Source organism: Eptatretus burgeri, unplaced genomic scaffold (genome assembly GCF_056783735.1).
Source record: "Eptatretus burgeri isolate ZD-2024b unplaced genomic scaffold, Ebu_testis_v1 Ebu_testis_scaffold_3186, whole genome shotgun sequence".
Taxonomy (NCBI): domain Eukaryota; kingdom Metazoa; phylum Chordata; class Myxini; order Myxiniformes; family Myxinidae; genus Eptatretus; species Eptatretus burgeri.
In genome coordinates, this window is record NW_028225136.1 from 57501 (window position 1) to 81184 (window position 23684).

The 23684-nt window shown below is 43.8% G+C and overlaps 2 protein-coding genes across 11 annotated transcripts in view; both read left to right on the forward strand.

Annotated features, from left to right (window-relative positions):
- Positions 1 to 2866, forward strand: part of LOC147006330 (uncharacterized) — a 35426-nt gene extending 32560 nt beyond the window's left edge. For 6 of the 8 annotated variants that reach the window (XM_085869048.1, XM_085869051.1, XM_085869052.1 and 3 more), the window contains 2 exons: positions 1 to 24; positions 2262 to 2866. The exon at positions 1 to 24 is cut by the window's left edge and continues 312 nt beyond it. In XM_085869048.1, coding sequence (XP_085725174.1) covers positions 1 to 24; positions 2262 to 2470 — 233 coding nt within the window. In that variant the 3' untranslated portion in view covers positions 2471 to 2866. The remainder of the gene's footprint in view (positions 25 to 2261) is intronic. The other 2 variants (XM_085869049.1, XM_085869050.1) reach the window with 1 other exon arrangement.
- Positions 2867 to 6569: 3703 nt separating this feature from the next.
- LOC147006331 (CCR4-NOT transcription complex subunit 9-like) lies at positions 6570 to 23052 on the forward strand. 3 transcript variants are annotated; one of them, XM_085869055.1, is made up of 8 exons: positions 6570 to 6662; positions 8301 to 8480; positions 9102 to 9217; positions 10706 to 10815; positions 12303 to 12412; positions 20420 to 20518; positions 21934 to 22025; positions 22700 to 23052. In XM_085869055.1, the coding sequence occupies exons 1-8, from the start codon at positions 6585 to 6587 to the stop codon at positions 22866 to 22868; spliced, it is 954 nt and encodes a 317-aa protein (XP_085725181.1). In that variant the 5' UTR covers positions 6570 to 6584; the 3' UTR covers positions 22869 to 23052. The 3 variants fall into 3 exon arrangements, with proteins under 3 accessions (XP_085725181.1, XP_085725180.1, XP_085725179.1); XM_085869054.1 differs by lacking the exon at positions 6570 to 6662 and adding an exon at positions 6676 to 6944 and having other exon boundaries at positions 8304 to 8480; XM_085869053.1 differs by lacking the exon at positions 6570 to 6662 and adding an exon at positions 6677 to 6944.
- The last annotated feature ends 632 nt before the right edge of the window (positions 23053 to 23684 follow it).

Here is a 23684-nt window from a genome sequence, read left to right on the forward strand (position 1 = left end):
GCGACTGCAAGTGCTGTGGCCACGGTAGGTGGAGAGCGACGTAGAATGCAATTATTATATTAATACACTAAGCCATATTTTGTGGACGTATCTCCTCCGAAACTGCCCGACGGATTGTCACCACTTTCGGCATGCGGGTGCTCTGTGGTCTACTGTACAGCATGGGCTATGTGAGATCGCGCCAGATGGACAGGTTTGGGAATTTTTGGCGATTTTCTAATTTTTACATTCGTTTGCATGGCGACGTGTGACGTCACCGCTGAGAGGCGTAATGCTCCCCCCCTCAGTTGATGTTCGCTGGAGGATGATCCAGAACTGCAGGGTCCACCGGAGTGCTCAGTTCCCCAATACCGACCACCGGCTTGTTGTTGCAACTCTAAAGCTGCACCTTAAATCCTGGAGCATTATTCCATCCCAGCCTTGGCTGGATGTTGGCAAGCTCATATCAAGGATGAGAGGGTTGCTGAGGAGTTTGCGAATAGGCTGAGTGGAGATTTGGGGGGTTTGGGTACTTTGGGGAGTCCTGAAGAGTTGTGGAACGCCTTCAAGACCACCTTCCTTGATGTTGCCGGTGGATCTCTTGGAACCCACTGAAGGGTGTAGAAGAATTCTGTCTCTCAAGGGACACTGGATACCATTGACCAGAGTCGCAGGACCAGGCTTAATGGCAGAGCTGAGCTGTTCAGGGAGTTGAGGCGTAAAACTGTACGTGCACTGAGGGTGGACATTGGACAGGGAGGCCTATGTGCGAGGAATCTGTGAGGGGGTAGAGCATCACCTGTGGTCAAGTGATTCTCCTGCTTGCAGAGGAATTCGCACATTGCGTTCATCAAAGCCCATCCCTCGGTGTACTGCAGTCAGAGCAGAGGGCGGTACGTAGGCTCTTAACAGAGGAATCCGAAGTGAAGGTCTGCTGGGCAGGTTACATTGAGCGGCTGTACCAGGCTGATCCACCAGATGTTGAGTTGGATGTCAGGAGTGTTACAATCCCAATTGCTGACCCTCCAATCAACTGTGGTCCACCTTCATTTGTGGAAACACAGGCTGCGGTGAACCGGTTGAAATGGGGTAAAGCTCCAGGGATCTGTGGCATCCATGGTGAACTTCTCAAGGCTGGTGGAAATGCTGCACTCGTGTCGTTGCATGCAGTTTTGTGCTCCACCTGGAACACAGGCATCATCCCAACTGACTGGAAGAGGGGCCTTGTCGTCCATCTCTGGAAAGGTGATCGCCAAGACTGCAACAACTACCGAGGGGTGACGCTGCTCTCAGTGCCGGGCAAGGTCTTTGCTTGGATAATTCTTGATAGGGTTCGCCACCATCTGCTTGAGCACCAGCGTCCAGAGCAGTCAGGCTTTACACCAAAGAGGTCAACGATTGACCGTATCCTTGCTCTTTGGGTCCTCACTGAACGCAGACGAGGGTTTCAGCAGGGGCTGCTTGCAGCTTATGTTGATCTCGGTGAAGCGTTCGATTCAGTGAATCAGGATGTCCTCTGGAGGATTCTTGGTCTTCGTGGGGTACCACCAAAACTGATCGATCTGACGTCTGAACTCTACTCTGGTACTGAGAGTACTGTGAGATGTGGTGGTACCATCTCTTACTTATTTCCAGTTGTTGCTGGAGTTCGTCAGGAGTGTGTACTGGCCCCCGCACTTTTAAGCGCTCCTTAATATGTTTTTGTCGCCGCGATATTTTATCAATGGTTGAAGAGATCGAAGTCAAACTTGCCACAAGTATGTATAATAATGTATACATAAAGTGATTAAATTTTGGGGTCAAAAGGTCAACGGTCGGCTGTCATGTTCAGTAAAAATTATGTTACTGTGCTAACTTGTGAACCAGTAATGGGATTTTGACCAAACTTGGTATAAGTATACAGTATGATGCAAATATGAACTGATTCGGTGGCGGCATCAAGAGGTCAAAGGTGAAAGGTCAGAGTCCGTGACAGGTTTTCGTTACCGCGTAACTTAAGAACCGCCGAAGGGATCTCAGTCACACTTGGTACAAGTATGTATAATGATCTATACATAAACTGGTTAGATTATGGGGGCCAAGAGGTCAAAGGTCATGTCAGTTAAAACGTCATATTTGAGGACAACTGAAGAGATGTAAATCAAACTTGGTACAAGTATGTATAACGATATAACAATGTGGGCAGAGGCATATCTGTGTACGTTGATTCGTCGAAGAGTGCTGTTGTGGTTATTTATGGTTTTCATTGACCGAATGCTTCTTTTAATTGGTTGATCCTTCAGAACAAGTGATGAAGCCATCAGGCTGCGGCGGTCCACCACCTAACACCCCGAGTGCACCCCAGCAAAACGATCATCGTTGCTGTCTCGAAGATTGCAAATTGTGTGCCTTGCACATTGTCAACGCAGCCCTCGCTCAGAAAGTCGCGAGGGTTTCAAACTCCGGGTCACCTCCGGATCAAGAAGGACCTGTCATGAAGGTCCTCTCATGATCAAGAAGAAGGATCCACCTCTCATGAAGGACCTTCACCAAGACCGCCGAGTCAAGCTCCCCCTCAACCGGGAGGAAAAACATCACCCTCTCCAACTCCAAGGCCACCACAGAGCGAACCACCGTCTCCGAAACCACCACCAAGACCTTCGAGATAATTCGTCCATTTTCGATCCTTCATTCCGATTACATTTCACTTCGTTCACATGGGAAGTCGTTTTTGTACTTTAATGACCATTTGTACCTCAATTCACCCTCCCCCCCCACCCCCCTTTTAATCCGAGTTCACCAATGAACCCCCCTGGCTTGTAATTCGTTTGCCAAGATAATTCCATTAATGCATTTACCAAGTTGGTGTGACACGGGGATCGTGGAATAATAAGTTTTCCATCATTCACTCTTGCTCTGCTTGTCGTTTGGTGTTTCAATCCCAAGATGGAGAATTCAAGTTCTGATCATGAAAAAATAAAAAAAAATCAACAAAATCAATCAAAAAGGGAATGAGTTGATGAGTAGAGCAATGGATAGATCTACCTATGGTTGGTAGAATGGTTTCGGAAGCAGGTTTGGGGTTTAGGCAGCAACGGGAATCACTTTGGGAGCAAAGGAGGGTGTCTCCACAATGATGACCATGCAGGTCCAACAGAAGAGGGCAGCAAGATCAGTCATGGCAAGAGGAGGGTGAGGAGGAGAGAAAAAGAGGAACGACAACAGATAACTTGATTGGTGAGTCCAGGAAGGAATAAATAATTACAGGAATGGGGAAAAATGAATAAACATTCCGTGCCCACACCGGGAGTTCAAATGATCAGATGGAGGAGTTTGAAACTCGAGTAGATGATGAGGAGTTGGAGGAGGTGAACAGTAGGATATTCCAGGGATCCTTTGACAGGTGTCCTGGTGTGAGGGAAGAGCAAGATGTTGAAACATGGACTGGAAGGAGTGGTAATCCCACTTGTGTATCTTTGTTAATGTTGAGTAATCATTTGGCGTGGGACTTTGTACGTTTTCGGGAGTGCTCCAATTTTAACGCGTATACAGATGTAATTTGGGGAGATGTTACTCTGGTATCACCCAGGTGGTCGAGTGGTTCGGAGACCTCGTTTACACCCAGGTGGTCCGGGTTTGATTCCAGGTGTGGGCTCCAAACTCGCAGGAGTTGTGCAGCTTGAGGTGCATTCAACGGTATCTCCTGTCCTCTCAATATCCCTGGTCCATCTCCTGATGTGTGAACACGCCCGATAAATGAATTGATAGTGCTGTGGACCCGGGTTCGTAAGGGGTACTACGAGAGTGGGGGTGTCCCCGGTTCTCCCCGGACTCACAGGGAATCGAAGCCGTCACACGCAAAATAAGTTCGTGTCGCCAATCGTCTGTGAACACCAACAATTTAACCACGTGACCCAGTGTCCGTCTGACTACCGTTTAACTGCGGTACACGCAGCCTCCTTATCGGGGAATCACGCCCTCGGTGGTTGTGCTACTTTTGTCTTTCTTGGATCTTGATGAAGACGGCCGAGCTTACTGGTAGCACAACGCCGGACTGATGTGAGAGCCAATCCGTTGGGGAATCATAATCTCCGGGCTAATCTATGTGCGGACATTGCCGGACCAAAGGAAGAATGGACAACCACAGACAAATTGGGAAATATAATCCAACAAGAATAATTTATTTACAACGAGCAACGTGGGCAATGGGGAAGGAGGGAAGGGAACTCAAGGGCTTTAATGGAGTCAAAGGGGAAATGGGGCAATGAAAGGGGAAATGGGGCAGTGAAAGGGGAAATGGGGCAGTGAAAGGGGTAATGGGGCAATGAAAGGGGAAATGGGGCAATGAAAGGGGTAATGGGGCAGTGAAAGGGGAAATGGGGCAGGGAAAGGGGAAATGGGGCAGTGAAAGGGGTAATGGGGCAGTGAAAGGGGAAATGGGGCAGTGAAAGGGGAAATGGGGCAGTGAAAGGGGAAATGCAGTAAATGGTAATCAAGGGGTGCATTTACAACTGGCAAAGTAAATACACACAACTCACAAACTTCAAACTTAGCTTAACCTTCTCCTTACCGAACCGGATGACAGGACAGGGCACCCATTAATCAGGCACACACACACACACACACAATTAGGAGGGGCAGGGTGGCCTCAACCTACCAGTACGTGGAACCATCGTCCTCCCCATCTTGATTGATACCGCTCTCCAGAAATGCTTACAATCCTCCACTCATGTCATTCCAAGCTTTCACATCCTCCACCCACACCATTCCAGTCCAAGCTTACACATCCTCCACCTACACCATTCCACTCCAAGCTTACACACCCTCCACCCACACCATTCCACTCCAAGCTTACACATCCTCCACCCACACCATTCCTCTCCAAGCTAATACATCCTCCATCCACACCATTCCACTCCAAGCTTACACATCCTCCACCCACACCATTCCAGTCCAAGCTTACACATCCTCCACCCACACCAGTCCAGTCCACGCTTACTGATCCTCCACCTACGCCATGCCACTCCAAGCTTACACAGCCTCCACCCACACCATTCCTCTCCAAGCTAATACATTCTCCATCCACACCATTCCACTCCAAGCTTACACATCCTCCACCCACACCATTCCACTCCAAGCTTACACATCCTCCACCCACACCATCCCTCTCCAAGCTAATACATCCTCCATCCACACCATTCCACTCCAAGCTTCCACACCCTCCACCCACACCATTCCTCTCCAAGCTTACACATCCTCCACCCACACCATTCCGCTTCAAGCTTACACATCCTCCACCCACACCATTCCACTCCAAGCTTACACATCCTACACCTACACCATTCCACTCCAAGCTTACACATCCTCCACCCACACCATTCTAGTCGAAGCTTACACATCCTCCACCCACACCATTCCACTCCAAGCTTACACATCCTCCACCCACACCATTCCACTCCAAGCTTACACATCCTCCACCCACACCATTCCACTCCAAGCTTACACATCCTCCATCCACACCATTCCACTCCAAGCTTACACATCCTCCACCCACACCATTCCACTCCAAGCTTACACATCCTCCACCCACACCATTCCTCTCCAAGCTAATACATCCTCCATCCTCACCATTCCACTCCAAGCTTACATCCTCCACCCACACCATTCCACTCCAAGCTTACACATCCTCCACCCACACCATTCCTCTACAAGCTAATACATCCTCCATCCTCACCATTCCAGTCCAAGCTTACACATCCTCCACCCACACCATTCCACTCCAAGCTTACATCCTCCACCCACACCATTCCACTCCAAGCTTACACATCCTCCACCCACACCATTCCAGTCCAAGCTTACACATCCTCCACCCACACCATTCCACTCCAAGCTTACACATCCTCCATCCACATAGTTCCTCTTCATGATCCTTCCAGGTGGTGACACAGGTAAACACTCTCGGGATGTTTGAGGTGTAACTAACCGAAACACGTCATCGGTTTGTGTGAACACGATCCATCGATAGATTAAAAACCATTTTATAATTAATGAAATCTCCACTTTGTACAAATGTAAAGATAAATACACAACATCCCCCCCCCCTGATCCACCATTACCATACTTCACCACCCCCCCCACGATCCACCATCACCATACTTCACCCCCCCCCACGATCCACCATCACCATACTTCACCACCCCCCCCCACGATCCACCATCACCATACTTCACAACTTGGAAGTTATAAGACGTCAAAAAGAAAACCGGCAAGAAGAAGAAGAATAAAAGAAGATACGAAGAAGAATTAAAGAAGAAGAATAAGACTAAATGAAGAAGAAAAATAATAAAAGAAGAGAAAAGAAGAATTAAAGAAGAGTAAGACTAAATGAAGAAGAATAAAAGAAGAGACGAAGAAGAATTAAAGAAGAAGAATAAGACTAAATGAAGAAGAAGAAAAAGAATAAAAGAAGAATTAAAGAAGAGTAAGACTAAATGAAGAAGAAGAAGACGAAGAAGAATAAAAGAAGAGACGAAGAATAATTAAAGAAGAAGAGTAAGACGAATGAAGGAGAAGAAGAATAAAAGAAGAGATGAAGGAGAATTAAAGAAGAAGAAGATTAAGGCTAAATGAAGAAGAAGAAGACGCTAAAGACGATATTTCCGACGGCGGATCGGGAGGCGCGTTATCTAGTACATACATTAATGGTGAAGAATATAAAAGTTATAAATATTCCAGACGAGCTCGATGAGATGTGTTTGTGAAAAATAACGAGTGTGACGGGAATTACCGAAACACGTTTCCTGTGGCGATTTCACGTCTCCTCAGCAATGGCCGCGGCGGGGAAGGCGGGCCGGGTGGTTCGTCGTCCCCACGTGCTCGGAATCTCGGACGGGATGCCGTGTCCGGGACCCCGAGGCTGTGTTAACGTGGTGTTACGTGTGGACGCTGCGAGGAGAGGCGACGCGAGGTTCACGGGCCTCACCCAGGTTCGGATGTTTTAACAAAACTTCGATCAAGGACGATGATTCTGGAACAATCGGACAGAGTTCGACCTCGTACATCGTCCCTTGGTAATCGTGTGATTTTAATAGGTTGAAAGTATTCCACAAAACGGACGAAAAGCGGGCAGAGATCCGAGGGGTGGGCGGGGCTGAACGACTGTCAATCAAGCTGATGTGGGCGGGGCTCAACGACTGTCAATCAAGCTGATGTGGGCGGGGCTCAACGACTGTCAATCAAGCTGATGTGGGCGGGGCTCAACGACTGTCAATCAAGCTGATGTGAGCTGGACTGAATGACTGTCAATCAAGCTGATGTGGGCGGGGCTCAACGACTGTCAATCAAGCTGATGTGGGCGGGGCCGCTACGTATTTGTTTCAACGTCATACATTTATACGGACATCAAATAATATCATCAAAAATGCAAGTATGTGCCCGTCCATGCGTGGCCGTACGTGCAAAAAAAAACTTTCAAACAAACACACAGGCCGTTCCTTCACTCTCGTAAATGACGACTGGATTGGGGCATTGTGTTTATCTGTAAATGCGCATAAGAAATCGAGAAATTATTAGAATACAGAAAGTCATCACTATCCGGAAGTGGTGCGTGCCCGTACGGAATGTTCACATCATTCCACGAATTATCGCTTGTATTGAAGTAACAACTGCTGTGATACTTACACACACAGAGTTAATTAAAATCAAGTTTACCGCTCTGTCTTTGCTTGCCATGACATTCGCTGCCATTGACCATTGCCACTCCTACGCCACGGTAACTAAATGGTGCCCTTTCCCCATCGTAACCAGTACGGCACGTGACGTCATCGTCACCACACAGCCACACCTTCGCAGCAACGGGTCTTGTCATTGGTTTGGTAAATAAATGGCCATAACTTGGGACCCACTTGTCTGATTAATAACAAACCTAGAAAAGGCACATACTCAGATCCCCAGCAATATACCTGGCAAGTTTCAATGAGATCGGACCAGTGGTTGTCGATAAACTGGTCACAGACACACACAGACACACACACACACACACACACACACACACACACACACACACACACACACACACACACACACACACACACACACACACACACACACTGCTGTAATTATAGATGATGCGTCGGGAAATCCCTGGTTTTTTGAGGGACCACCTATTTGACCTATTTTGACCATCTCCACGACTTGCAGACCACCTTGAATTATTTATTTGTTTATTTTAATGTGAAATACACTCGTCCCATTTTTTTATGGCGTGCTGGTCCATGATGAGGACTTGTACACCTTTATTTATTTATTTATTTATTTGTTTGTTTCACCTCGTACCCTCACAGCAGAATGTAACTGCATTGGACCAAGGAGACCGGGAGAAGATCGACACTTGGATCAAAGAGTTATCAAGCCCCGAGACCCGGGAGAACGCGCTGCTGGAACTCAGCAAGAGACGGAAGTCGGTTCCTGACCTCGCACCCTTGCTGTGGCACCCGTTCGGCACGAGAGCTGCTTTACTGCAAGTACGGCATGTCTTAGTACATCCCTCATGATTTATGTTTTTTGCTGTGAGGTCTTCCCTCCATCCCTCACCCACCCCCTCACCTTGCCCCCCTCATGCCCCCACCCTGTAACTTGTTTTGGCTGAGCCGACGATCAAAAGTTCCCTTTCACACTCACAAAAATCAATCGACAAAGAAAAGTTGGCCAAACAGTCACCAGCCATACCACGAATATTATGATTTTAAATTGGCTGATTACACGCCACGGATTATGGGCACGCTCGTCCCAGTTGCCTGGTTCGAATCCGGCAAGTCGTCTCAATGCGAACGCAACAGTCAACCGTTTTGAAGGCCTCCTTGCCGGATCACGCGCCCAACGACGCGATACCGTTCAGATTGGAGGAATCAAATTGGCCGAGCGTTACGCCGATTGCACACCACACGTCTCACTCACAGTCAGGCCGAGCGACCGTACAGTAATTGCCAAAATTTGGAAATAAAATTGTGTGTCCCATGACTTTCGTCTCCCGATCCCAAAATCATTTCACTTGCGTCACGTCCAGATATGATTTCCCACGCGTGCCGGACATGGAGGGAATGTGTAGCGGAGGCTAATCGATGCGCCGGCGACATGTTTTTCAGGAGATAATGAACGTCTACCCTTCGATGAACCCTCCGACTCTGTGCGAACATCAGTCGAACCGTGCTTGCAACGCCCTGGAATTGTTACAATGTGTTGCCTCGCATCCGGACACCAGGTCTGATCGATTTCACCTCCTCTCTCCTTTTTTGTCTTACTTGAGGTGGGGGGAGGGGGAGGTTGGTGGGTGGGATTGAGGGGGAGGTGGGGGGAGAATTCATTCCTTGTTTCTCTTGGCTTTTCCTCGCGTTGGCAGACGTCCTTATTCATGACGAGCCAAAAGTACCATCCCCGGTGAAGGGAAATGTTTGAGTTCATCGATTAATTTAAATCATTTCACGGACTTTAAAAAAAAAGGTTAATTGTGTTGTAATCTTGGTTTCACTCAGAGACAAAGCTCGAAGCTCCTGGTACCACCCACTGCAAAATGGCGGGACAACATGGAGCAGCGGACATTGGATTTGTCCACAAAGAGGGCAAAATATCCTGCTTGTGAAATACAGTTTGGCATCAACATCATTATCTCCGGCACCGAGGGTGGCGGTTGTGTTTTCACCCCCGTCTGTTCGTCCGACCGTCTGCGAACAAGACATGTCAAAAAAAAGTTGCGGACAGATTCAGACGAAACTTGGCGGACAGGTCGGGCGTGTGACGAGAAAGAATTGATTCGATTTCGGTGAAGATCCGGAACCGGACGCGAGAATTTTTTTTTTTTTTAATCTTAAAATTTATTCTTCACCACCGATACATGAGACCCAAAATCGATACGTCGCACGATATTTCAAAAAGTTGTGGACGAGTTGTTTAGGGAACAAGAACAAGCCGATTCGATGGCGGTTCAGGTCCGGATGCAGATCCGACCTATCAGTGGGATACAAGACCGAAAGCGTTCGACCTGGCGGAGGTGTGCGCTGATCGCCATGCCAGTTCCACATTGTTTTTTGTTGTGATTTGCAAGATGTCGTGCCTGGAAAGTCCGCCTGATGAATATCCTGTTGCACAACGACTCACCCGTTCAACATGACCAAGTAATTATCACCTGGAAGTAAAACACCAGGAATCCTTGAAGACAGTTCCATGGATATCAGGTGAGTTATCGAGGCACAGACGGTGTGGAAAATCCCACCAACAACAACTCGACCTTCTTGCTTGCGATGACATCGACATTCCTGAAAGTCAGCTTCCTCTTTGCCATGAGCAGTCAGATGGTGTGCAACGCCATCACCTCCTCCAAAGTTCGCACCGCCGGGTGAACGTTCACAAGGGTTTTCCCGCATGAAAACCAGACTTGCAAGTTTTCTCCTCCGGCTCTTGTGGAACTGTGACGAGTCGTTGAGTCGTCGAGCACACCGATGCTTGAAGTAGGAGAGTAGCAGCCATCGGGATTGGAGGGTCAACAAGGGCAACCCTCCCCGCCAGCCACCTCCTTTGACCCTCCAAACATCATCGATATCTCACGTCATGTCCCTGTGCCGTGTGTGCGTTGTTAACATGAAAATGTACGTTTTTAAATTCCATCATTCTCCCTCGTCTTAAATCTTTGGAATGGGAAAGTTTTCATTTGGAAGGTAATCTGTGAGTGTTTCTCTTTTTTTTGTTTTTTCAGGTCCGAATTTCTCTGTGCACGTATCCCCTTGTTTATTTATCCTTTCCTTCACACCGTGAGCAAAACGAGACCCTTTGAGGTCTTGCGTTGGAAAAGCTTAGGGGTCATTGGTAAGTTTCATGGACGCTTGGTTTTGCTGTCAACTCGGGTGACCTTTCGAATCTCTGGCGAACCCTTTTTTGGGGGTTAAAATTTTTTTTTTATATGCAATGTTGAGGCTAATATACATTGTCGAGGCTCATATAAGAGCAAACACACAGAACGTATAACAAGAGGAGGAGACAATAGGGGTGGGAGAGGGAAGCACAAAACATTGGGGAACAGAGACATCAGGAGATCTGTGGAAGGGAGAGGGAAGTGGCGGGGTGCACGGGGTAAACAAGATGGACATTACAGGGACTTTCAGGAAGGAAAGCAGGAAATTTGAAGGAGGTGGGCTTGGGGTGGATTAACGGGGGGAGAAAAGATCGAGGATTTGGATGGGGGACGATAAAAGAATGGATGGGGGAAGGTTTTCTTCCGAGCTCGCATGCTCCTTTGTCTTCCAGGCTCTTGCTCCCCTCTGTGTTCCGGCCTCTCGCTCCCCTCTGTGTTCCGGCCTCTCGCTCCCCTCTGTGTTCCGGCCTCTCGCTCCCCTCTGTGTTCCGGCCTCTCGCTCCCCTCTGTGTTCCGGCCTCTCGCTCCCCTCTGTGTTCAGGCCTCTTGCTCCCCTCTGTGTTCGGGCCTCTTGCTCCCCTCTGTGTTCCGGCCTCTCGCTCCCCTCTGTGTTCCGGCCTCTCGCTCCCCTCTGTGTTCCGGCCTCTCGCTCCCCTCTGTGTTCCGGCCTCTCTCCCCTCTGTGTTCAGGCCTCTCGCTCCCCTCTGTGTTCCGGCCTCTCGCTCCCCTCTGTGTTCCGGCCTCTCTCCCCTCTGTGTTCAGGCCTCTTGCTCCCCTCTGTGTTCCGGCCTCTCGCTCCCCTCTGTGTTCCGGCCTCTCGCTCCCCTCTGTGTTCCGGCCTCTCGCTCCCCTCTGTGTTTGGGCCTCTCGCTCCCCTCTGTGTTCCGGCCTCTCGCTCCCCTCTGTGTTCCGGCCTCTCGCTCCCCTCTGCGTTACGGCCTCTCGCTCCCCTCTGTGTTCCGGCCTCTCGCTCCCCTCTGTGTTTGGGCCTCTCGCTCCCCTCTGTGTTCCGGCCTGTCTCCCCTCTGTGTTCGGGCCTCTCACTCCCCTCTGTGTTCCGGCCTCTCACTCCCCTCTGTGTTCCGGCCTCTCGCGCGCCCCTTTACATTTGGCACGGGCTATTTATCAGACCTCGGAGAACACTGTCGTAGAAAAATATAACTTTAACGATGCTCTGCATTGTGAAAGTGCAGATCCAGGTATCCTTGTGTAATTTGTTCAACACACTCGAACATCCGTTTTCCTTATTATTATTATTATTATTTTTATCTTTAAAACAATGCTTGAAATCACTGGGAGAGAGTTTCCTAATTTATCAACATTGTACGAGTGCATCTTTTGTTTTTTTTTTCTTGTACTGTTGTTCGTAAGAGATTATGGCAATTTATACGTCGTATTACTCTTTGGTTGTCATGGAAACACTTTTGATTCCTGTGTTTAGGTGCTCTGCTCAAGCCCGATGAGCGGAATGTGATCAACTTCCTTTTCACCAAAGAGATCATCCCTCTTCTCTTGCACATCATGGAGTCTGGTTGTGGTCTTTTGAAAACGGTAGGTTCGTGCACGTCTCGAATGGGAAAACATTGGTACGATTAGTCATGTTCGGTACCAAGTAACGTTTCCTCGTGGTGCTTGCTTCATGCTTGCTGTTCTTTCCTTTAATGGTATCTTTGTTTCAGCTCCATTATAATAACTTATTCATTGATTAGTTTGAAGAAGCATGCCCATTGCTGTGGAGTAAAGCGAACAGGCGAAGCGCATGTAAGTGGTTTCCACTGTGTTTCAAAAATGTCAAAAAATTTAATTTGTTCCATTGCCTTCTCACTACATTTTCCTGAAAGTGTAAGTCCAACTGAGTTCAGAACATAAAACCGTATAGCTTAATTACATATATATATATATATATATATATATATATATATATATATATATATATATATATATATATGTATATATACCGAAATATGATACTTTGAAGAAGGGGAACCTATTCTGATGGTTTTGCGAGTTTTCAATGAAATTTCCTAATTTTTCTTTATTTCCTTTTTTGGCAAAATAAATGAAGGTCATAGTATGTAACTTATTCTCGCAACAAATCTAATAATCAAAATACCAATTTCTGGCATTATTAATAAATAATACATACCTATTTTTTTATTACTGCTCCATTCAGTGACTGTCAGATGCTGAAAAGCACGGAAAGAGAGATTTCTCGAACAAATTCTTGGAAGTAAATTTTCAATTCAATCAATTCTGGGAGTAAGAAAAAGCTCTCTAAATTCTCCAAAACTTTTTTAACTGCCTTCTAAATTCATAAAATATTTTTTAAATATCTGGAAAAATAATTTTTTAATCAAATTCAAAAAAGTTTCACGTGCAGTCGGACAAAAATGCAAAATGACTCTAAACCAAAGCCATGCATGTTTTCAATAATTTTTATACTATTATCTATATATATCACTGTGCCCCATTTGTAAATATATTTTAGTGAAAATAATCTGATGCACAGAAGAATAAAAGCATTTTTTTTTTAAAAACGTGACGTGCAGTCGGACATTTGGGTTGGAAAGTTCGGTCAAGCCGCTGTAATTAAGTATCCACCCGGATCATCTCAATTTTTTTTACATTGATTATTGGAAATAAGTTGAATAACTTAAGACACGTAAATATGAGTTATTGATAAACTAGTCATTTTGTTAGGGGGTTTCATAGTCTCAGGCTCTAAAAGGGCAATAAAACAAGAAAAAATAAAAATATGCCAAAATGTGCATATATCATGCGAATCCACCACTGACCGACACAAATGCAGATTTTCTCAGACGGTGGGTGACAACGTTTTGATTGGATGAGAAATTTCATATTGAATGTTTTATGTGTTGTATTTTTGCATGGTCTAATATTTGTCATATTTTAAGGTGAAACAAGAAAAATGGCCAATACTGGGCATGTATATTCAATAAAAATCCTATAGATTCAGTAATATACATCAAAGACCCATGAACCAATATATTTTAAGGTCCTATGGAACACTGTCTGTGCAATGAACCAAATTTCATGACCAGTAGTAGTCGTTGTGACTTTCAAAAATGCCACTCAAGTCAAGGTATGCCCTAAAATGGCGGTGGTAACCACTTTCATGTGCTTCGCCAACTGTGAAGAATCAGTTAAAAATTAAATAATTATTGTATCCAGATCTGGATTCAGATCTTCACCACAACCGAATCAGTTCTTCCTCGGGGCACTCCCAACCTGTCCAGCAAGTGTCGTGTGAATCCGTCCACAACCTTTTGATATATCGTACTATATATATATCTCGTTGTTGGCCCAATTTCTCAATGGTGAAGAATCAGTTTAAAATTAAATAATTATTGCATCCAGATCTTCACCAAAACCGAATCAGTTCTTCCTCGTGGTACTCCCAACCTGTCCAGCAAGTTTCGTGTGAATCCGTCCACAACCTTTTGATATATCGTACTATATATATATCTCGTTGTTGGCCCAATTTCTCAATGGTGAAGAATCAGTTTAAAATTAAATAATTATTGCATCCAGATCTTCACCAAAACCGAATCAGTTCTTCCTCGGGGCACTCCCAACCTGTCCAGCAAGTTTCGTGTGAATCCGTCCACAACTTTTTGATGTATCGTTCTATATATGTCGTTTTTGGCCCAATCTCTCAATGGTGAAGAATCAGTGAAATATCAAATAATTATTGTATCCAGATCTGGATGCAGATCTTCACCAAAATCGAATCAGTTCTTCCGAGTGCCACTCCCAACCCGTCCAGCAAGTTTCGTGTGAATCCGTCCACAACGTTTTGATATATCATTCGATATGTCATTGTTCGCCCAATCTCTCAATGGTGAAGAATCAGTTGTAAAATTAAATAATTATTTCATCCAGATCTTCACCAAAACCGAATCAGTTCTTCCTAGTGGCACTCCAAACCTGTCCAACAAGTTTCATGCGAATTCGTCCACAACTTTTTGATATATCATACTATATATCTCGTTGTTCGCCCAATCTCTCAACAGGCGAAGCGCATGAAAGTGGTTACCACTGTGTTTCAAAAATGTCAAAAAATGAGGTTTGTTCCATTGCCTTCTCACTACATTTTCCCGAAAGTGTAAGTCTAACTGAGTTCAGAACAAAAAACCGTATAGCTTAATTACATACATATATATATATATATATATATATATATATATATATATATATATATATATATATATATATATATATATATATACTCAGTTAGACTTATATATATATATATATATATATATATATATATATATATATATATATATATATATATATATATATATATATATATATATATATATATATATATACACCGAAATATGATACTTTGAAGAAGGGAACCTATTCGGATGGTTTTGCGAGTTTTCAATGAAATTACCTAATTTTTATCTTGCCAAAACGAAGTTTTTGCAAGATATGTTAGTCGGCTTGTATGTTTTTTTTGTTTGTTTGTTTGTTTGTTTGTTTGTTTGTCTGTAATGAGGTATAAAAAATTCTGCAGAGCACAGTTATCATTGCAAATTTTTGTAACTTCGCATATCGGAGGCCTATAGAGGTCCCTTTCAGCACATAAAATTTAGAAGGTCAAGGTCACTTTGTCGCAAATCAGTGGAGTCGACGAAACCCTTATTTTTTGAGTAATTTTCATCGAATCGTCTCCAAACTTTATGGGAATGTAGTATATAGTCTGGCGCTCAGCTGATTATTTTTGGTGGCGATTGGCCTTGACCTTCATGGTTAGCGCCTGAGGTCAAACATATTTGACCCCAAGGTCAATTTTTCAAGTTTTGGAACCATATCATGTAGTACCTGAAATTGAACACCTCGATGAGTGCTTTCCAGATTTGTCAAGCTTGAGACATTATGACGTCATTTGGTGACGTTATGAGGCAAACACATATTTTTCATGGTTAATCTGTAGAACGATTCTCATCGGAATCTCTCGTAGGCAGATATTCCTCAAGGAGTCGCTCCTGGTGGATAGCAGCTCTGTTCACCTCAGTGTGACCTCAAAGAAGTCACACATGGTCACCTTTTGGCAAGATACGGGTCACCCTGCGGGTGACATTGTTTCTTCTTTTTTTCATTTTTGCAAAATAAATGAAGGTCATCGTATGTAACTTATTCTAGCAACTAATCTAATAATCAAAATACCAATTTCTGGGATTATTAAGAAATAATACATTCCTATTTTGTGATGACTGCTCTTTTCACTGACTGTCAGATGCTGAAAAGCACTAAAAGAGAGAAGATTTATCGAACAAATTCTTGGAAGTAAATTTTCAATTCAATCAATTCTGGGAGTAACAAAAAGCTCTCTAAATTCTCCAAAACTGTTTTAACCGCCTTCTAAATTAATAAAATATTTCTTAAATACCTGGAAAAATATATTTTTAAATTTTAAAGAAAATTAATTTTTTAATCAAATTCAAAAAAGTTTGACGTGCAGTTGGACAAAAATGAAAAATTACTCTAAACCAAAGCCATGCATGTTTTCAATAATTTTTATACTATTATATATATATATCACTGTGCCCCATTTGTAAATATATTTTAGTGAAAATAATCTGATGCACAGAAGAATAAAAGCATTTTTTTTAAAAATGTGAAGTGCAGTCGGACATTTGGGTTGGAAAGTTCGGTCAAGCTGCTGTAATTAAGTATCCACCTGGATCATCTCAATTTTTTTACATTGATTATTGGTAATAAGTTGAATAATTTAAGGCACGTAAATATGAGTTATTGATAAACTAGTCATTTTGTTAGGGGATTTCACAGTCCCAGGCTCTAAAAGGGCAATAAAACAAGAAAAAACTAGAGGGGGAGCACTCGGGAGAGTGCAAAACCTCCGCCGCCAATACTGCTGGGTCACTCAAGTGAACCTGAAATCTTATTCATTAAATATGATGTCAACAGTGCTGACAGAGTTATAGTTCTTTTCTCCAACATTTTTTTTGGGGGGGGCTGGAAATCACTTAAAACATGTAGAAATGCAAAAAAAAGAAATCGAAATTTGGTGACAAAAGAGTTGTAAAATTTTTTTTTTCCATTACAATTTTTTTTTGGGGGGGGAGGTTGGAAATCACTTAAAATATGTAGAAATGCCAAAAAAAAAAATTTTCTCTAAATTTTTGGGGGGGTTGGAAATCACAAAACATGCAGAAATGCATGTTTTTTCTCAAACAATTTTTTTTGGGGGTGGGGGTTGGAAATCACTTAAAACCTGTAGAAATGCAAAAAAACAATTTTTCCCTTTTTGGGGGGGGGGTAACAATTTTTTTGGGGGGAGTTGGAAATCACTTCAAACATGTAGAAATGCAAAAAAAAAATTTTTTTTTCTCCAACAATCTTTTTTGGGGGCGGGACCAAGTCCAAAATTTAATGGTATGATCCTTGGACCATACCTAACCCCCTCACCAAGTTTCGTCGAAATCCGTCGAGGAGTTTTTCCGTAATACTGTTCACAAACAAACAAACAAACAAACAAACAGAAAGGGGTGAATACAGTAACCTCCATCCATCTTCGAAGATGGCGGAGGTTAACAAAAAATGTCAGAATGTGCATATATCATGCGAATCCACCACTGACCGACACAAATGCTGATTTTCTCAGACGGTGGGTGACAACCTTTTGATTAGATGAGAAATTTCATGTAGAATGTTTCATATGTTGTATTTTTGCATGGTCTAATGTATGTCATATTTGAAGGTGAAACAACAAAAAAGGCCAATACTGGGCATGTATATTCAAGAAAAATCCTGTAGATTCAGTAATATACATCACAGACCCATGAACCTCAATATTTTAAGGTCCTATGGAACACTATCTGTGCAATGAACCAAATTTCATGACCAGTAGTAGTCTTTGTGACTTTCAAAAATGCCACTCAAGTCAGGACATGCCCTGAAATAGGGGTGGTCACCACTTACATGCGCTTTGCCAACAGTGAAGAATCAGTTAAAAATTAAATAATTTTTGTATCCAGATCTGGATTCAGATCTTCACCAAAACCGAAGCAGTTCTTCCTCGGGGCACTCCCAATCTGTACAGCAAGTTTCGTGTGAATCTGTCCACAACTTTTTGATAGATCGTACTATATATCTCGTTGTTGGCCCAATCTCTCAATGGTGAAGAATCAGTTAAAAATTAAAGAATCATTGCATCCAGATCTTCACCAAAACCGAATCAGTTCTTCCTAGTGGCACTCCCAACCTGTCCAGCAAGTTTCGTGTGAATCTGTCCACAACTTTTTGATAGATCGTACTATATATCTCGTTGTTGGCCCAATCTCTCAATGGTGAAGAATCAGTTGAAAATTAAATAATTATTGTATCGAGATGTGGATTCAGATCTTCACCAAAACCGAATCAGTTCTTCCTAGTGGCACTCCCAACCTGTCCAGCAAGTTTCGTCCGAATCCGTCCACAACCTTATGACAGATCGTACTATATATCTTGTTGTTGGCTCAATCTCTCAACGGGCTAAGTGCATGTAAGTAGTTACCACTATGTTTCAAAAATGTCAAAAAATGAAGTTTGTTCCATTACCTTCTCACTACATTTTCCTGAAAGTGTAAGTCGAACTGAGTTCAGAACAAAAAACCGTATAGCTTAATTACATATATTTACCGAAATATGATACATTGAAGAAGGGGTACCTATTCCGATGGTTTTGCGAGTTTTCAATGAAATTACCCAATTTTTCTTTTTCTTCTTTTTTGGCAAAATAAATGAAGGTCATAGTATGTAACTTATTCTAGCAACTAATCTAATAATCAAAATACCAATTTCTAGGATTATTAAGAAATAATACATACCTATTTTTTTATTACTGCTCTATTCAGTGACTGTCAGATGCGGAAAAGCACGAAAAGAGAGATTTATCGAACAAATTCTTGGACGTAAATTTTCAATTCAATCAATTCTGGGAGTAATAATAAGCTCTCTAAATTCTCCAAAACTGTATTAACTGCCTTCTACATTAATAAAATATTTCTTGAATGCCTGGAAAAATATTTTAAATTTTTTTAAAGAAAATTAATTTTTTAATCAAATTCAAAAAAGTGTGACGTGCAGTGAGGACAAAATGCAAAATTACTCTAAACCAAAGCCATGCCTGTTTTTAATAATTTTTATACTATTATATCGATGTCACTGTGCCCCATTTGTGAATAAATTTTAGTGAAAATAATCTGATGCACAGAAGAATAAAAGCTTTTTTTTTTAAACGTGACGTGCAGTCGGACATTTGGGTTGGAAAGTTCGGTCAAGCCGCTGTAATTAAGTATCCATCCGGATAATCTCAATTTTTTTTACATTGATTAATTATTGGTTATAAGTTGAATAATTTAACACATGTAAATATGAGTTATCGAAAAACTAGTCATTTTGTTTGGGGATTTCATCGTCCCAGGCTCGAAAAGGGCAATAAAACAAGAAAAAATAAAAATATGCCAGAATATGCATATACAGTATCATGCGAATCCACCACTGACCGACACAAATGCTGATTTTCTCAGACGGTGGGTGACAACCTTTTGATTAGATGAGAAATTTCATATCGAATTTTTTATATGTTGTATTTTTGCATGGTCTAATATTTGTCATATTTGAAGGTGACACAAGAAAAAAGGCCAATACTGGGCATGTATATTCAATAAAAATCCTTCAGATTCAGTTATATACATCATAGACCCATGAACCTATATATTTTAAGGTCCTATGGAACACCATCTGTGCAATGAACCAAATTTCATGACCAGTCGTCGTCTTTGTGACTTTCAAAAATGCCACTCAATTCAGGGTGTGCCCGAAAATAGGGGTGGTAACCACTTACATGCGCTTAGCCAACAGCATAACACAGCAATCATCATCACAATCCTGATTACTAAATATTAAATTTTTCGCTTGTTCGTCCCCTTCCGGTTTCACCGGAGGGGGGGGGGTGCGACAGATTTGCTCTCAGTCCATCCATCCGTCCCAACTGTGTTTTTTCCCCCGTACCATTTAACATATTCCACTGAAACTTGGTGCACGGCTCGATGACAGTAAGTTACAGAAGAAGTTCGAGTTTCCGGACGTTTTGTCAATTTTTCAGTTCAAACCATGGTTGAGTGCTCACCTGAAGGGCGGTCTTGATCCAAGCGTGTAACACGTTCTTCTGGCACATCCCTTAGTTTGGACGGTGTATAGGCAACAGACCGCTGACTCGAGGCCGCAACCGTCAAGGGACGAGAAAAAAAAATTGATTTTTTTTCACACAACCTGATGGAATCAAACAAAACTTGAACGTTCCTAACTTCAGAGTGCCCTCACGAATCCCTGAAAGCTTCACCTTCCGAAGTTAATTCCTCTCGGAGGAGTATACGACACATACAAACACACGTACATACGTACACCTGCTCCACAATGTATATAGATTGCGAATGTTGCTTTTATCGGGGCATGCCACCTGTGTTTCACTCATTCCATGTTGCGGAAACAGTGATGAGGTCGCATGTTTTGTTTCCTCAGATGACAACGTTGGTTTTTCAAACGATTCTCCTGGACCACAAGGCCTTGGCATACATTTGCCAGACGCGTGAACGCATTTCACAAGTTGCCATGATTCTCGTAAGTACACATGTTTAACTTCACTCAAAACTTGCTGCACATCAGGCGTCCAAGGAAGGCCGACGAGTCGCGGTTCCTACATTTGTCAGATCATCCGAAAGTACAACTCGTCCACCTTCCCCACCCTCAACTCCCGAACTTTGCATTGATGTTTGAACCCCAACCCCCAACTTCCAAATCCTGCGTGTCATAGCCCATCACAGTCGCCTGTCCAACTCACAATCCCACGAGACATGCAGAAACCCCGATGGAATTGCAACTCTTCGTTGACCATGAGCAGCCTAATTGTGCCAAAACATGACCCCAACAGCTTAAACCAATTCTCTTCTTCCCGATGCATGTAAATATACACACCGTTTAAAGTAATATTGACGGAAGTTTTCGTTCACAAGAATCCCGCAACTCCTTGGACAACGACCTTTGTAACGACGTGGGTTTTATGGACCCTGGTCGAGTTATTTTAGAGAAAATAGTTCGGAAATCATTGCAAGAACCTGTGGAACCTCCGCGGTAAAAGCCCTCGCTTGAGAGAATACCACATAGTTATTTTGGTAGTTTATAAGGACAACAGACCGCTGCCTCGATCGCCCCCCAAAAAATAAAAACAACCCAGGTTTGAAGCAAAAACAGGCGCACTTCCTCCGTGCAGAGATAATACGTCGTGGTTGTACGGCTCGGATCGATTCCAGTTGCACTTACCTCGACGCCCGGAGCCTAATGACTGCAGTCTGAGGCCGATACTTGTGCCATGGCCTTCGGAAGACCCATCACATGTCGGCTCCAACCTTTCGATATTTGACCATCCTTTTAACGGTCACTTTGGTCGTTATTTTACTGAAGGGAAAACTTATAGGGAGGGCATGACGGTTGTGAATATGATGGCTCCGATGATTTTCTTGGCTTCGCATCGCTCCGACATGGCAGCCGTATGTTTAATATATTTTTATGTTTCAGTAACAATTGTGGGTAGAGTCAGGCCTGCTATTACACCGAATGAAGATGATTCGGAAGGCCAGTCTGCTCGGGGTGAGGGATTCTTTTAATCGCAGGCCGATAACCTTGCAATACACAAGAGAAACGTGAGGCCGTTTAAAATGCCGACGGATGCACCGATTGAAAACCGATGTTCGTACTCATAAAGCAGATAAATGTAATCGTCATGTTGTGTTTCAATCAGACATATCACAATATACATTGTGTTATATGTGCTGAGAAAACTTGACTTCTCAGGTTAATTATTATCAATCAAGCTTAATTGGGCGACGTTTTCTGTTGTCGTCTCACTTGAAAAACCCATTGGTGCTAATTTTGGAGAAATTTGTTCTCCACAATGCAATGCTTTGTCATTTTTATTGATGGACACACTTGTGCAACTGTTTCACTTTACCAACAAATGCTGATTTGTTTACACTTAGGGGAAAATGGTGCTGGCACTTTCGGAAGAACCTGCAGCTCGTCTCCTCAAGTACGTGGTCAGCTGCTACCTGAGTCTTACGGACAATCCCCGGTGAGTCTAAATAACTTGCGGTGTCTTGTACGTCTGCACTGAAGTGGAAAAGCGGCACGAAGTGGATACCTTTCACTCGTTTACCTCTTTGGAAGGGAATTTTTTTTTATGATCCGTAACTACTAATAGGTATCAGGACAAACAATCGGACAGGACTGCGCAGACTGCAGAGGTAGCGCTCCTGCCTTCGAACTGTCTAGTCTGGGTGTGGTTCTCCGCCTGGCCATAAGCTGTCAGAACGATGCTCCACGCAAAGCGCGCCGTCCCTCCGATGGACGTTAAGCCCCGGTTGTCCCATCTGCTGGACGGTTTATAGCTGGACAGAGATTCAAACCCAGGCTGAACGGCTCAAAGGTGAGCGTGCGTACCTGTCGGCCATCCTGTTAGCCACAACTGAATTCACCGAATACAGATTCATTATTTGCCGTTTGAGTTATTTTCAATGAATTTCTTTGTTTTAATTGTTGTTTTGACATCGATTTGTTGTTGGCGGGAGTGCCATGAGGTGAGTTGAGGTGGGTGCGGGGGTTGCGGAACAGCTTGTTTTGACAGGTTGTAGATTTTGCCGACGGTTGATTATTTGCGACACACGGGTAGACAAACTCTGCTTCAGAATTATTTTTTGTGGCCTGTGGCCGTAGTACGTGCCTCACACACCTGGCTTCTCCCCGTAGGGGCCGTGAGGCGTTGAGACACTGTCTGCCGGACCAGCTGAAGGACAACACTTTTACAACGGTCTTGAAGGACGACGCGACCACACGGCGATGGCTGGCCCAGCTCATGAAAAACTTACAGGAAGGGGAAGTTCCAGACCCCCGTGGTACCCCCGTGCCGGCTCAGTGATTCGGGGACGGGTGGACGTACTCTGACCACCTTGTTGTGGCAGTTCTGGAGTTTTGTAAACTAAGAAGCCAACCGACAAAGTGCTTCCTGCCTCCAGCACTGATCACATGACTCTTTTGCAGTTTGAACTTCTTTTGCCAACACCTGTTTTCACGTCATATTAAATTTTTTAATTTTTGAAAAAGTCTTTGAGCCTTTCTTATTGCTCTTCTTGTTTTTCTTCCTTGTGTTTTTTTTTTTTTGTGATGCCAAGAAGCCTTTAAAATTGGAATTCACACCAAAGTGTGTAAGCTATCAGAGTATCATAATTTGTTTTCCAATCGTGATGTCCGCCGCGTCGTACATTGTGCTCGTCCGATCGACGGAGGGACGGTCGGTGTACCCGGGAAACGTTCGGAGCACGATCTCGCCGCCCCGATAACAAATGAGGCAGCGCAGCATCTCTGTCGCTCCTCCAGGTGAACACCTTGATTTCAGGTGAATACCGTTTCCCTCCGTTGTAGATACAGTCCCAATTTGTGAAAGCGGTGCTTTTGGTGTTGAAAGGAGAGTAAGATGTTCGTATTTGTTCTTGTTACATAGAGCTGCGGTGACGAGTGCACATTTACGTGTCAGCCATCGTCATGCGGAGTGAAGAGCTCACAGGAATGTTCTGGAACAACATCAGTTTATATAATTAACGGGTGGTACAACGAATGAGATTCCTCGCAGTGTTTGGGTCATCCCGACATTTCGGTTGAAAAAGTTTAAATTTTCCTTTTGAACATCTTCGTCGACACCCGAATGACGAGTGTGTTCCTCACCTGCTCGCACCTT

Bases quoted from the DNA above. Each gene is read 5' to 3' on its own strand.
- LOC147006331 (XM_085869053.1), top strand. From the start codon at position 6,786: ATGGCCGCGGCGGGGAAGGCGGGCCGGGTGGTTCGTCGTCCCCACGTG. The intron at 6,945-8,300 runs GTTCGGATGTTT...GTACCCTCACAG, and splicing joins GGTTCACGGGCCTCACCCAG to CAGAATGTAACTGCATTGGA. The intron at 10,816-12,302 runs GTAAGTTTCATG...TCCTGTGTTTAG, and splicing joins GAAAAGCTTAGGGGTCATTG to GTGCTCTGCTCAAGCCCGAT.